Source organism: Gorilla gorilla, chromosome 7, assembly GCF_029281585.2.
Source record: "Gorilla gorilla gorilla isolate KB3781 chromosome 7, NHGRI_mGorGor1-v2.1_pri, whole genome shotgun sequence".
In the NCBI taxonomy this organism is placed as follows: domain Eukaryota; kingdom Metazoa; phylum Chordata; class Mammalia; order Primates; family Hominidae; genus Gorilla; species Gorilla gorilla.
The window spans coordinates 53,543,619-53,559,401 of record NC_073231.2 but is presented as its reverse complement, the minus strand read 5'-3'; the positions used below and the strand labels follow the sequence as shown (position 1 = coordinate 53,559,401).

Here is a 15,783-nt window from a genome sequence, read left to right as displayed (position 1 = left end):
AATATTGCAGAACTGATAACAGTAAGGTAAAACAAGCACCCTTGGTCATCATTGGTGTCATAATTTTATGCAACTCTTTTGGAAAGCAATTCAGCAGTACATATCAAATATAAAAATATTCACATCAGGAATTGATGCAAATGGAATAATCCACACAGAAAAAAGCAAAAGACGTTCATTTCAGTATGATCTGTTAAAAACAATATTAGACTCAACCTAAATATTGACCAATCACTTAGTGTTTGTCCATATATGTTATACATTTTAAGTTATTTTTCAAGATCAGATGTTAAGCTTTGACACATCAAATGAAATCAGTATTTAAAACTTATATGCATATTCGCACAGTATGATTTACAGTCAGTTTTTTAAAAAGATATGCAAATACATATGAAAGTAGTGTAAATATTTGCAAAATTATATATTGGTAAGGTTATGGATTTTAAAAAACGTTTTTCCTAATACTTTTGACATTTTCCAACTATTAGTATTTTTAATTGAAAAATGAATGATTTCAAGTAATGTTTTTAAAATCTATATAACCATGATTTTCCATGTTTTGCTTGCTACTCATGTGAGACTAGGTAGGTTTAGGTTATTTGAAGCCTATCTTGCCTTGCAGTGGAAGACAGCTGCAGACAACTCGAAGACAGAACCAAGCTGAGAGATTTCTGGGTTCTGCCGCTGTTGGCTTTAAATCTGAGTTTTGTTCCTTTTTTTCTTTTTTCATCCATAGTGTCTGAAACTTCCACTAGAATCCCTTGAGGTTTTAAAATACAGATAAAAAGAATCTCTTTTAAAAAAGGAAAAAGCCATACTTTGTTGTATAATTGTAACTACTTATTAAGGACTTTTTTTTTTTTTTTTTTTTTTTGAGACAGTCTCGCTCCGTCGCCCAGGCTGGAGTGCAGTGGCATGATCTTGGCTCACTGCAAGCTCCGCCTCCTGGGTTCATTCCATTCTCCTGCCTCAGCCTCCTGAGGAGCTGGGACTACAGACGCCCACTACCACGCCCGGCTAATTTTTTGTATTTTTTAGTAGAGACGGGGTTTCACTGTATTAACCAGGATGGTCTCCATCTCCTGACCTCGTGATCCACCCACCTTGGCCTCCCAGAGTGCTGGGATTACCGGCATGAGCCACCTCGTCTGGCTTATTAAGGACTTTTAAGTGAATAACTAAGTGAAATTCCTAGCTGGAATATTTTAGAGGGCATCTGGACCTACTCCCTTATTTACACAGAGAAAAATAGAGGCCAAGGGAAGTCAAGAAACTTAAATGATCTCAATTAGTATTCATTCTGTTAATAAATTATACCTCACCCTCAATTTAGTGACTAGATGTTGTCTTCAAAAATAGTAAGTACAGTTGTCTAATTCGATATCCTAATACTTTTCATCATTTCAGAAATGTGCTCCATTAGGGAAATCCTTGCCTAAATAATAAAATCTAGTTACATATTAACATACTTCAGGGGACAAGTTGTTCATGTTGTTTAATCTGCACTATATTTAATCCTCTTCCTTCATCTTTTTTTTTTGAGATGGAATCTCTCTGTTGCCCATGCCGGAATGCAATGGCTCAATCTCGGCTCACTGCAACCTCCCCCTCCTGGTTTCAAGTGATTCTCCTGCCTCAGCCTCCCAAGTAGCTGGGACTACAGGCGCACGCCACCACGCCAAGCTAATGTTTGTATTTTTAGTAGAGACGGGGTTTCACCATATTGGCCAGGCTGGTCTCGAACTCTTGACCTCGTGATCCACCCGCCTCGGCCTCCCAAAGTGCTGGGATTACAGGTGTGAGCCACCACGCCTGGCCTTCCTTCATCTTTATAAGAAAAATTTATTGAATGGAAAATTAAACCAGTTATCTGCACATTCATTAACAGAAAAAGTGTATTGAAATTACAACTCAGTTTGAATTACATTGTAAGAGTCTAAGGAACACTGAAATATTTTTTTCTTCCGTTTTTATTATTGATTTGTTTTGATTATTTTGTAGCAGTTACTTAGTAGAAAGGAACACTGTAATATTTAAACATTAAAGGCAACTCTTAGTTAAAACTATGCCACAACAGGACTAATCTCATTTAATGAATTTTTTATGTATAGGTATAACAACAGGAAATAAATTTGAATTGTAACTACAACACTGGTGCCAATGTTGTTTTTTCATGAGAAACTTCTTTATTTTATTTTATTTTATTTTATTTTGAGACAGTCTCATTTTGTCACCCACGGTGGAATGCAGTGCCACTATCTCAGCTCACTGCAACCTCTGCCTCATGAGTTCAAGGGATTTTCCTGCCTTGGCCTTTCGAGTAGCTGGGATTACAGGTGCCCATCACCACACCCAGCTAATTTTTGTTTTTTTGGTAGAGATGGGGTTTCACCATGTTGGCCAGGCTGCTCTCGAACTCCTGACCTCAGATGATCCACTCGCCTTGGCCTCCCAAAGTGCTGGGATTACAGCCGTGAGCCACCACTCCCGTTCAGAAACTTAAGAACTTTTGAAGGATGAGATGATTTGCCCTTTATTTTAAAAAATAGTTTATATTCTAGATATTACAAATTTGAAATGAATTTAAGTAAAAATAAATACTACATATGTCTATAATAAGAAGTTTGATAAGATAAAATTTTCTTGGCCTGGTGCGGTGGCTCACGCCTGTAATCCCGCCACTTTGGGAGGCTAAGGTGGGTGGATCACCTGAGGTCAGGAGTTCAAGACCAGCCTGGTCAACATGGCGAAACCCTATATCTACTAAAAATACAAAAATTAACCGGGCATGGTGGCGTATGCCTATAATCCCAGCTACTCGGGAGGCTGAGGCAGGAGAATCGTTTGAACCAAGGAGGTGGAGGTTGCAGTGAGCCAAGATCATGCCACTGCACTCCATCCAGCCTGGGCAACAAGAGTGAAACTCTATCTCAAAAAAAAAAAAAAAAAAAAGTATTGGTTCTGATTAGAGAAGTTTTTAAAAGCTTTTTTTATATTTATAGCTTATATGAAGTATAATTACATATTATATAGAACACTAGTAAAAGTATACATATTTGAAACATTTATAACTGATTTAATTATCTGAATGTATAAAGAGGTTTAAAGTTCATTTATGTGAAGCAGAATTTACTGACACTTGGCTTTTATAAAAAATGATCACTGATAGGATTACTAGATTAATCTGGGATTTTTGAGTTAAAATTAGAGCTAATTATTAATGAACTAGAATCTTTTATTACTTAAATTTCTTCATAGCATACTAGGTAAATAAAGATTTGCTTCTAAATTAATACCAGGGCTTAAGCTTACTGTGTTAACTGTTGCAAAGAGAAAAGCCTGTATAAAATGTTGGCGCTACCACAGTGCTAGAATTAGAAAGAAAAGGCTGAGCGCGGTGGCTCACAACTGTAATCCCAGCACTTTGGGAGGCTAAGGCAGGCAGATCACGAAGTCAGGAGATCGAGACCATCCTGGCTAACACGGTGAAACCCCGTCTCTACTAAAAATACAAAAAAATTAGCCGGGTGTGGTGGCGGGCACCTGTAGTTCCAGCTATTCGGGAGGCTGAGACAGGAGAATGACGTGAAGCCGGGAGGCAGAGCTTGCAGTGAGCCGAGATCACGCCACAGCACTCCAGCTTGGGCGACAGAGCGAGACTCCGTCTCAGAAAAAAAAAAAAGAAAGAAAGAAAGAAAAGAAAAACTGCTGTCTATGTTTGCTTTGTCTGTATTTACCTACCATCAAATTAAAATTGAAAACCCAGCATTTGCGATCATCATTGTCATCATCCTATCATTTCTGTCTTTGATAAACTGTTTGAAAACTTGAAAAACAAAAAGCCATTTTTAACAGTTTTTTAGAAAGTGATCCCTCTTAAATTGCAGTTTCAATACCCACCTCCTCAAAGGAGCTTTCCTCAGTTTATTTCATTTATTTGCCAACTTAGAGCTTGATTTCTGGCTTACCTTTTTTCTTACAACAGTTCTTGAAAATTACCATGAGAAAAATGATTATGTTTTTGTCTATGTGTATTTCCAAGTAAGTCTATATCCTTACTGAGAATCAGGACTTTGGGTTTCTTTAACATGGCAACAAACCAAATATTTGTGGTACAGTTATAAATATTTTATTTCAAAACATTAATTAATTTTTGAAGCTCCAATAAGAATGTTGTTTTTCTTTCCCCACCTTCACAGCTACACTCTACCTCACAGAACATCAACCTGGGACCGTCTGGAAATCCTCAGTATGTTTAATTTGCTTCAAACAATTTTTTAACTGAATTTTAGGAAGATCTTTTTTGAGCGTATGCAGATATGTATAATTACACTAATTTAACTGTAGGCCTTTGAAATATAACCATAGTTACAGTGAATACAGTGCTGTCATATGCTTGTATGCTCCAGCTTTTCACTGCTTTAGGATAGTTCTGAGGAATTTTTAATCCACAGATTGTTAATTGGGTTCTGCTATTTTGTCATTGTCACTTTTCTGGGTGGGTGGGTGGGGTGTGTGTGTGTGTGTGTGTGTCTAAAATCAGTAGACCATATTTCCCAAGGGACCACAAGTCCTATGAGGTCCTCTGAAAAAAAGCACCCTTGCAGGCCTAATTGACATTCTGCTGGTGTTTGGTGTGATTGGTGCACCCCTGTTGTTAGCCAGCTTCTTCCAAAGGAGTCATAATGGACATTAGCATATTAAAGGCTATTAAACTTTGTTTACCGAGTTTCTCCCCATATTCCCAGGCTAATTGATTAGTAATGTCTGCCATGGATTGGAGGAGGAATGTGGTCTTGCTGCCCTTACTTGTAATTATCCTTACAGGCATATTACATTTACTCTGAAGTGTTTTTTTTATTCTAGGCTTTCCCTACCCTTTTGCTCTACTTGGAGAATGATTATAGGCAGATGGGAGAAGTGGTCCAAGGACTGCGTCCTGGTACACTTCAACATTATGAGATCAGGAAAGAACTGCTAACAGAGACTGAGAAAGAGACAGTAAGATAAGAGAAAAACCAGGAATATGGTTTCCTGAAGTCAGGGGAAGAGTGCCTAAAAGAGGAGGGAGTAATTAACTCTGTTAATGTTGCTGATAGGGCAAGTAAGATGAAGATTGAAAATTGACCACTGGATTTCATGAAGTCATTGGTGACTTTTAATGAGCAGTTTCAGTGGTGTGGTGGTTGGTATAAGACCCTAATCAGAAAGGGTTCACAAGAGAACTAGAGGAGAGGACAGTAGGTAGAGACAACGAGTTTACAAAACTTACTTGAAGAGTTTTTGCTTCAAAGGAAAGCAAATAAATACGATGCTAACTGGAAGTTTGGTTTTAAGCATTCTTTTCTGTTGTTCATAGCATTGAACAAAAATGGCAGCACAAAAAATGGATTTTTTTTTTTTTTTTTTGAGACAGAGTCTCGCTCTGTCGCCTAGGCTGGAGTCCAGTGGTGCGATCTCCACTCACCGCAGCCTCTGCCTCCCATGTTCTCCTTCCTGAGCCTTCTGAGTACCTGGGATTACAGGCAGCCACCATCATGTCCGGCTAATTTTTGTAGAGACAGGGTTTCACCATGTTGGGCAGGCTGGTCTTGGAACTCCTGATCTCAGGTGATCTGCTTGCCTCAGTCTCCCAAAGTGCTGGGATTACAGGCATGAGCCACTGTGCCTGGCCAAAAATGGAAATTTGCTTTAAGTTAAGGTTCATCTCCAGCAGTTAACAGTGAGGCTTGGAGTATGGCCTCAGCTCGCCTATTTACTGTTTGAGGGACCTGCATGCTTTTCACTGTTAGATTTGTTTACAAAGTTATTTCAGTACCTCTGCATATCTTTAAAGAAGAAAATAGTTCAAAGAGCAGGTTTTTGAAGAAGAAAAACATCTAAATATAGTTAAGTGTTTATCTCACTAATCTTTACCTGTCATTATTTAACCTAGTTCTGGTTTTACTCTCATGTTTGAATTAACGATTTTTTTGATAATTAAGCAAATTTCAAGTCTAAATGGATTTATTCTCCTCTTCCCATACAACTTATGAATTCAGACCATGTTGGAGGAAATGGCTCTTTTGGCTGCTTAAGCTCCCCTTTCTGCTGCCGTGTGTTTTTGTCTACATAACAGCCAATGCTGTTTTTACCTGATGGGTTAAGTTAACATAAATAAAAAGGCAGTCTTGCTTTTCTCTTCCTGGTTTTCCTATATTACCGTTCATGAGAATAAGCTGAGAAGTATTTTATCTTTAATGTGCAATAAGTGGTTTATATGAAACACTGTAATGACTTTTTTCTCCATCAGAAATTGTTCTTAGCGTCTTTACTAGGTGATCCAACTAGCAGCTTCATTTTCAGAAGAATTACCACGTTATATAGTCCTTAGAATGTATCACTTATTTATATAGTTATTTAATTTCCTCAACAACATTGGACCATGATTAATAAAATTGGTTTAGATAGAAGCTATTTCAAGTTCAAAACTCTACATATACGATATGCATATATCCTTTTCTCCCAAAGAGAGTATTATTGAAGTTCCTCTTAAGCAGAACTTAATGAGGCTTAAATAAAGTTATGAAATGTTTTATCTGATCAGAAAGTAGATATTACTATTCATATTACCTACTGTGCATGAAAGATGAAGTACTCAGCAGGAAAGCTAGAGTTAATAGGCTGAAGTGTTTTGTGCCTAACGTTTATTTTTTAAAGAGGGAGGTGCTAAGAAATGTTTAAAAGTTAATATTTCCAATTTCTAGGAGGCTAATTCTTATTGTTAATTTATTTCAGTGCCAAACCAACTGACTTTGATTTCTTAAAAGTTATTGGAAAAGGCAGCTTTGGCAAGGTAAGAGTGTTTTGTGAGGTTTTTATTTGGTTTTGGTTTTCGTTTTTTTTTTTGGAGACAGGGTCTCACTCTGTTGTCCAGGCTGGAGTGTAGTGGTGCAGTCATAGCACACTTGAACTCCTGGGCTCAAGCCATCCTCCCATCTCAGCCTCCCAAGTAGCTGGGACTATAGGCACACACCAGCATGCCTGGCTAATTTTTTCACTCTTTTGTAGACAGGGCCTTGCTCTCTTGCCCAGGCTGGTCTCAAATTTCTTTCCTCAAGTGATCCTCCCACCTTGGCCTCCCAAAGTGCTGGGATTACAGATGTGAGTCACCATCCCCAGCCTAAAGTGTTTTTATTTTCTCATTCAGTAAATAAGTACTTAAGGAATTTATGCTTTATGTGTGTGAGCCACAGGACTTTTTGGTTTCAGGATATGGAATTAAGATACTTTCCCCACCCTCAAAATACTAACAATAATTAGGGAGAAAAGGCATCTACTCAAATTCTGTAATAAAGTTCACTTATTCAGAAGGTATTTGTTGAACACCTACTGTGTGCCAGATACCCTTCTGGGCCCTGGTTAGAAAAATTATGGAAATTGACATGGTTACTACCTTTGTGGTGCTTACAATCTGGGGGGGGCGGTGGGGGATAGTCAATTTAAAATATTCAGTCAAGTAAATAAGTACAAATAATAACAGCAGTGCAGGAAATGAAGAATAGGGTGAAATGACAAAGGACAGTAGGCAGCTGAGGGAAGATTCCCACTTACATAGCTTCTCAGAAGACATGCTATTTAAGCCAAAGCTGGAAAGACAAAAATGAGCAGCTGTGTAACAGTTTGAGAAGGAAACGAATGTGTAAAGACCCTGCTTATTTTCTTATGGTGTCAGATAAATCATGTAACTTGACAGTATAGCCATACCAAGGAAGGAGAATCACTTAAGGCCAGGGTTAACAGGAAAGTATCATAGATGAAGTTATCAGAATCATCAAATATATTTAAGTGCTTTTTTTACAGTGTACTTCAGTCTTTAGTAAAAATGGAATATGTATGTGTTTAATCATATTTTGCTATATTTGTAGCTTTTGGTAACTCTAGTTTGTTTTCTGTGTTTCCTTGAGACTAGAAACTGTGGCTATGCGATTAAACCCATGTATGTTTATTCACTCAGCAAATATATATTATCCACCTGCTACATGCTGAGTATTGTGCTAGTATAAGCAATAGAAAGTTAGAAATGAATCCTGCTCTCAAAATCCCCAAAATTCTATTGGAATGCTTGACATAGTTGTCATTAAGAACAAAAGCATTATCTGTCATTAAAAACAAAAGCATTGTGGCACATACCTGTAATCCCAGCTACTTGGGGGCCTGAGGCAGGAAGATCACTTGAGTTCAGGAGTCCAAGACCAGCCTGGGCAACATAGCAAGACCCCATCTCAAAAAAAAAAAAAGTCATTATCTTTTGGAAACTTCATGTTTAGATCTAGAGTCTTATCAGGATTTGGTTCTTGCATATAATGTGAGGCATAGCGTCACAGTTCATTTTTTTCCTTGTGGATAACCAGCTGATCTTATACAGTTTATGAAAACTGGTTTTTTTGTTTGTTTTGTGTTTTTTTGCCATCTGATGGGCCACCTGATCTCCAGGGCCACCTTTATCATGTATTCACTATTTATACCTTCACAGATCTGTTTTTAGAAATTCTTTTTTTTTTTTTTGAAGACAGAGCCTCACTCTGTTGCCCAGCCTGGAATGCAGAGTGCAATGGTGCGATCTCCGCTCACTGCAACCTCTGCATCCCAGCTTCAAGCAATTCTCCTGCCTCAGCCTTCTGAGTAGCTGGGATTTCAGGCACACGCTACTGTGTCTGGCTAATTTTTGTATTTTTAGTGGGGACGGGGTTTTACCATGTTGGCCAGGCTGGTCTTGAACTCCTGACCTCAAGTGATCTGCCTGCCTCGGCCTCCCAAAGTGCTGGGATTACAGGCATGAACCACTGTGCCCACCCTCTTTTTAGATTTTAAGTTTTGTGTTTCTGTTTCTAGATTGCATTTCTGTTCATTTTCTGTTCATTGGCCTGTTTATCCTGACACCAGTACCACATTGTTGTGACACCTGTAGCTTGATATCTAACAGAATTAAGTCCTCCCTTCTTCTTCAAGAGACTATTCTTAGCCCTTTGCATATCAATATAAATAAATTTCAGAATCAGCATATCAATTTCTGCAGAAATTCTATTTGAATTTGATTGGGATGGCATTGACTCTGTAGATCAATTTGGGAAGAATTATCATCTTTACAATATTGTGTTGTCAAATCCGTGACCATGGTATATTACTTTGTTAATGTAGCTCATCTTTAATTTTTCCCAATACTATTTTGTGGTATTCTGTTTAGAATTTTTTTTGAGATGGAGTTTCACTCTTGTTGCCCAGGCTGGAGTGCGGTGGCGCAATCTCGGCTCACTGCAACCTCTGCCTCCTGGGTTCAAGCGATTCTACTGCCTCAGCCTCCCCAGTAGTTGGGATTACAGGCGTGTGCCACCATGCCCTGCTAATTTTGTATTTTTAGTAGAGACAGGGTTTTTCCATGTTGGTCAGGCTGGTCTCGAACTCCCGACGTCAGATGATCCACCCACCTCAGCCTCCCAAAGTGCTGGGATTACAGGCGTGAGCCACCACGCCCAGCCAGGTGTTTGGTTTTTTATGCTGTTGAAAATTGGTGTTAATTCTTGAAGCTGAATATATGCGTTACCTATGACACATTGGTTCTACTCCCTAGTTTACATATCCAACAGAAATGAATATCCACTAGGAAAGGTATATACAGGAATGTTTATAGCATCATTATTCATAAATAATCTAATCTATCAGCAAGAGAGTAGATACATTGTAGTGTGTCATATAATGGAATATTCTGCATAACAAAATATGAGAACTATGCTATATGCCACAATGTTAATGAATATTTCATATAATTTAGAGTGAAAGAATTGAGACAGACAGCTTTATCCATGTGATTCTAATTACGTGAAATTCAAAACAGGGCAAAAGTTATCTGTGTTATTTCAAGTTGACATGGTGGTAGTTAGTTACCTTTGAGAAGGAGAAGGGTGAGTCGTGACTGGGATTTAGCAAAAGAGAGGCTTTAGGCTACTGGCAGGGTTTTTTTTTGTTTTGTTTTGTTTTTTTGAACTGCATACTGGTTACATAGGTGTATTCACTTTGTAGCAATTTATTGAGCTGTAGTGATGAGTTTTTCTATATGTATGCTATGTTTAATAAAAAAATTAAAATCTCGCAAAATGATTAGAAACCAACAAAGTGCACTCCTGTAATCTTAGAAACCAACAAAGTGCACGCCTGTAATCTCAGCACTTTAGGAGGCCCAGACGGGTGGATCACAAGGCCAGGAAATCGAGACTGTCCTGGCTAACACGGTGAAACCCCGTCTCTACTAAAAATACAAAAAAAATAAATTAGCCCCGTGTGGTGGTGGGCGCCTGTAGTCCCAGCTACTCGGGAGGCTGAGGCAGGAGAATGGCGTGAACCCGGGAGGCGGAGCTTGCAGTGAGCCGAGATCGCGCCACTGCACTCCAGCCTGGGCGACAGAGCGAGACTCTGTCTCAAAAAAAAAAAAAAAAAAAGAAACCAACAAAGTGCAGTAAAACAAAAGAAGGCCGGGTGCGGTGGCTTACGCCTGTTATCCCAGCACTTGGTGAGGTCGAGGCAGGTGGATCACTTGAGCCCAGGAGTTTGAGACCAGCCAGGATAACATGACGAAACCACATCTCTACAAAAAATTCAAAAATTAGCCAGGTATGGTGGCACACGCCTGTAGTCCCAGCTATTTGGAAGACTGAGACAGGATGATCACCTGAGCCTTGGAGAGGTCAAGGCTGCAAGTGAGTGAAAATTGCACCACTGCAAGATACTCTAGATTTCTTCAGATTCTTTAAAGCCTCTGCATGGGACCCAGCCCACTATAGAAATCCATGGCACTTTTTCTTCTGAACTCTTCTGAATTTAAAACCTGTTAAGAAAAATCTCAGTATGAAACAGTACATTTTGATTACCTAAAAAACATTTCCTTATCCTTGTTAATGTAGCCATGAAGTTTATAACAATATTTTCTACAGGCAATATTTTCTCCTGGAAGTACAGGAGACTTCCAGGATTCAGGGCTGGAGCACATGCATGCATACACACACAAACTTCTCAAGCAGTGTAGATTTGGGCACTTAAATTTAGTTAAAAAAAATCTCAAATATCAACACATTAAGTGACAAAGAAAAGGTGCCTGATTACTTGATTTTTAAAACAAAAACATGATCTAGGTCCCTTATGGACTTTCTTTTTACAAAATTTAAGAAGTATTGATGTATTGACAAGTGAATTATTTCTATCAAAATTTGAAATTTCTAGTAGTATACACTAATGTTTAACTATAACAGGTTCTTCTTGCAAAACGGAAACTGGATGGAAAATTTTATGCTGTCAAAGTGTTACAGAAAAAAATAGTTCTCAACAGAAAAGAGGTAAAATGAAATAGTTGTTGTTTCTCTCAAGCCCATTTTCTCAATTAAGAGAGTTGTTTTCTAGTGTATAATACAATTGATCTTTTGCCTTTTTTCCAGCAAAAACATATTATGGCTGAACGTAATGTGCTCTTGAAAAATGTGAAACATCCATTTTTGGTTGGATTGCATTATTCCTTCCAAACAACTGAAAAGCTTTATTTTGTTCTGGATTTTGTTAATGGAGGGGAGGTGAGTTTTATAATGAGTTTTCTAATGTTAATAGTTTAGAAAAATAGCATAAAGTCAAAGTTTTTCTTGTAAGTTTTAGAAGGACAGTATAAAATCAGTAGCTTTTTATAGCAATAATATTCAAGGTACTGGCTGAGTACAGGATGTGGAGAATTGTAACACAGAGCTTTTAAGCATATGGTATAGTTGAGAAGGTTCATAAAAGAACCTTGATATGAAGCTGCTGGCTTCATGGACAGGTTTGTCACTAAACTGTATAGCAAGAATAACATATTGAAATATTAGAATAAAATGTGATTTGTAATTTAGGCAATTATCTCAACAGTTGCATACAAATATTACTTGAAGCTGCTGGCTTCATGGACAGGTTTGTCACTAAACTGTATAGCAAGAATAACATATTGAAATATTAGAATAAAATGTGATTTGTAATTTAGGCAATTATCTCAACAGTTGCATACAAATATTACTCCAGCTTCTCATTTTCCAAGATGTGCAAATTATTAATCAGATGAGATAATCCTCTAATAAGGGGCTCTGTGGTGGTAGCTTGGCTCAGTGACTCGCACCTTTAGTCTCAGCTACTCAGGAGGCTGAGGCAGAAGGATCACTTGAGTCCAGGAGTTTGAGGCTACAGTAAGCTATGATTGCACTGCAGCCTGGGTAACAGAACGAGACCCCATCTCTTTAAAAAAAAAAAAAAAAAAAAATGCTTTATGATAAAGTCTGTTTTGGAAATGTTTCATGTTATATCCATTTCTTGGTGAATCACAGTATGCCTCAGCATGTTAAAGACTTTGAGAAATTCTGCCTTAAACAAAGTCAGGATATCTTTTTTTTTTTTTTTTTTTTTTGAGACAGCGTCTCACTCTGTCACCCAGGCTGGAGTGCAGTGGTCACAGCTCACTACAGCCTCAACCTCCTCAAGTTGGATATCTTAAGAGAATTTTTTAAAACCGTGCAGTCCCCTTTTTTGTTTCAACCAATCTCTTAAGTATTACACAAAACTCTGATTCAGATGGATATTGAAATACACTTTGGGAAATGCTGCTATTACAATAATTACAATAATAACTAACTTCCATTGAGTATTACTTAGTATCCATCACTCTGGCTCTTTGTACATATAATTTTACCTTCACAACAATCTATAGTAAGACTGACTGAGGCACAGAGAAGCTAGGTAGCTTGTAGAAGTAATGTGGTTAGTATCAGAGGCAGGGATTGAACTGAGGCAGCCTGATTCCAGGATCTAGGCAGCTGACCTCTCAACCCTCACACCTTTCTAATTTGTTTGGTCTTTGAGCTGTGAATGTCTAAAAAATTTTTTTAACTAATAGGTATTGTCATATCTTTACAAAGGGATCTTTCATTCCCCAATCTCTGAGCAGAAAATGACTATTTCAGCATTTAACTGTAGAAGAAAGGAACTGTAAGGAAAATTAGTTAATATTCTGCAAAACCGAAGGTCAGACACACCTAGATCATTTTGGGGGAAGATTGTAAAAAGAATGATTATTCACCTTTCTGCATCTGTCACAAAAGTCCCTTAAGGCCAGGTGTGGTGGCTCAACACCTATGATCCCAGCAATTTGGGAGGCCGATGTGGGTGGATCACTGGAGCCCAGGAGTTCAAGACCAGCCTGGGCAACATGGCGAAACCCCATCTCTACAAAAAAAAAATAACAAAAATTAGCTGGGCATGGTGACATGCCTCCGTAGTCCCAGCTACTCAGGAGGCTGAGGTGGGAGGATTGTTTGAGCCCAGGAGGTTGCGGCTGCAATGAGCCATGATCACACAACTGTACTCCAGCCTGGGTGACAGAACAAGACCCTGTGTCAAAAAAAAAAAAAAAAAAAAAAAAAAAAATTCCCTTAAGACTCTTCAGTGTAGAGGCAAGATTATTCCATCTCTCAGGCATCCTGATTCATTGATGCAGGTGACCCCACATTGTTTTCACCTTGAAGGTTGTCGTTTAATTTTGTGTGTGCCCGAGTGCTGACAGATAAAGAGAATTTATTGAGGCTTGGCACTTTGCAATTATTTTACATGCATTATGTCAGTAAATCACAACTCTTTCAGAAAACACTATTATGCGCATTTAATTTGCCATGGCATTAATATTAAATGCCATGAAATTTTCTTTCTTATTTATTGAGACGGAGTCTCTCTCTGTCACCAGGCTGGAGTGCAGTGGTGCGATCTCAGCTCACTGCAACCTCCAACTCCCTGGTTCAAGCGATTCTCCTGCCTCAACCTCCCAAGTAGCTGGGATTACAGGCACGTGCCATGACGCCCAGCTAATTTTTGTATTTTTAGTAGAGACGGGGTTTCGCCATGTTGGCCAGGATGGTCTCAAACTCCTGACCTCATGATCCACCCGCCTCAGCCTCCCAAAGTGCTGGAATTAAAGGCGTGAGCGACCGCACCTGGCTGAAATTTTCTTATTTATAAATAAGAAAATTGAGGTTCGGAGAGGTTAAATAACTGTCTCAATGTTACAGTGTTCTAGTAAGTGTCAGACCCTGCATTTAACCTAGATATCTCGACTGCAGAGCCCATTCTTAAGTGCCACGTTGTGTCTTTGAAATGTTCATGTGAAGCATCTAAGTGCAGGTGAGGTCCCACTGCGAGCTCCCTGCTTTATGTGTGGTTTCTTCGTGCTCTTTTAGGGCTTTGCTTCTGAGACCTTTTTGTACAGTGACTGCTCACTGGCAAAGATTGAAAGAGGTAGGCTTGTCATCTGAAAGATGCAAGATAATGAAAAAAGGAGAATAAAATACAATAGAATGCCAGGGTGGGTGGAGGAGAAGTTGAGTGGGTAATAGGTAGACAAGGGTTAAAGATGAGGAGAAAGGATAGGAGTGTGGTTTCCATACATTATTACTCTTATTTTCCCCCAGTGTTCATACTTAGAAATTTCAACTTTGACATACGAATACTTAGCTTTGTATACTACTTCATATCTTTTTTAGAGCAAAGTAGAATAAAAACAAATAAGTTTTATGACACTTGGCAGATGAGCAAGCCTCTCTGAGCCTCAGCTTCCGATTTCCTGAGTCAAAATCGTTGGCTAATGTCCACATAGGAGACATCAACATTGAGGTGGTGGTTAAAACCAACAGAATGGATAAAGTTACCTGGGAAGGGTATTTGGAGAAAAAATAACACATGGTCCAAGGGCAGAAACCCTGTCATCCCTGCACTTTCCGAGGCCAGAAAGGAGCAGAGATGGAATTCACCAAGACTCAAGGAGAGATTTTTGTCTTAGAAGCCAAGGGACCCAGTGGAAACTTCCCCCAGGCAGTAACCTTAGTTAAAGGCCAGGTTATAAGAAATAAATTAAAAATTAGGAAGTATAAGAAATGAACTAGAAAGTCCAACTGCTGTTTAGCTGCAGCCGGTTGCTGCTGCTGTGAAGTGTAGGCCTAATGGTCCAGAGCTTATCTTTTTTAAAAAAAAACTAAAACCATGAATTTTTACCCCCAAATTCCCAGTTTTTAATGTTATCAACTAATTCAGATTTTTTGAAAAACAGTATTTGGCTCAAGTAAATTATATGTATGGAGATATATATATATATATATTCATATGGGTTATATTTGTTCTGCTGGGCTCTAGTTTTTAATCTCTGAATAGTGTTTGTTTTTTTCAAATGGAAAACATAGTCCAGAAAGGCCCTGTAAGATAATTACATGGCAATATCAAGATCGTTGATCTTCATCGATAATCTTTTCCAGAACAGTTGCCTGGAAGGGTGAGGACATTTTTGCATTAAGTAGTAAATGGGAGATGAGTGACATTAGCAAGGGTAAACAAAGACACGTGGTTGAAGAGAGAGAATGATTGTTAGGTGGGGACATGGATGAAGGGGAGTCACATTTCTGTGCCTTGTTAACATTTTTAGCTCACATTCAAAGTAACAAAGAACAATTCCTACCTTTGTATTTACCGAATATATTGGTTTAATGCTATGTGTGAATGATCCTAACATTCTCTCTCCCCCCCACCCCCACAACCAATTTGACAGCTTTTTTTCCACTTACAAAGAGAACGGTCCTTTCCTGAGCACAGAGCTAGGTTTTACGCTGCTGAAATTGCTAGTGCATTGGGTTACTTACATTCCATCAAAATAGTATACAGGTACAATTTTAAAATATACTTGTAAAAATTGTATATAACAAT

The 15,783-nt window shown here is 38.5% G+C and overlaps 1 protein-coding gene and 1 long non-coding RNA gene across 9 annotated transcripts in view; one reads left to right on the top strand and one right to left on the bottom strand.

Annotated features, from left to right (window-relative positions):
- Positions 1–15,783, top strand: part of SGK3 (serum/glucocorticoid regulated kinase family member 3) — a 153,695-nt gene that overhangs the window by 116,091 nt on the left and 21,821 nt on the right. For all 8 annotated transcript variants that reach the window (XM_055349483.2, XM_031013621.3, XM_055349484.2 and 5 more), the window contains 5 exons: positions 4,200–4,249; positions 6,778–6,835; positions 11,283–11,366; positions 11,466–11,597; positions 15,629–15,741. In XM_055349483.2, coding sequence (XP_055205458.1) covers positions 4,200–4,249; positions 6,778–6,835; positions 11,283–11,366; positions 11,466–11,597; positions 15,629–15,741 — 437 coding nt within the window. The remainder of the gene's footprint in view (positions 1–4,199; positions 4,250–6,777; positions 6,836–11,282; positions 11,367–11,465; positions 11,598–15,628; positions 15,742–15,783) is intronic.
- Positions 1–15,783, bottom strand: part of LOC129524288 (uncharacterized) — an 81,208-nt gene that overhangs the window by 44,510 nt on the left and 20,915 nt on the right. The gene's annotated exons all lie outside the window — the stretch shown is intronic.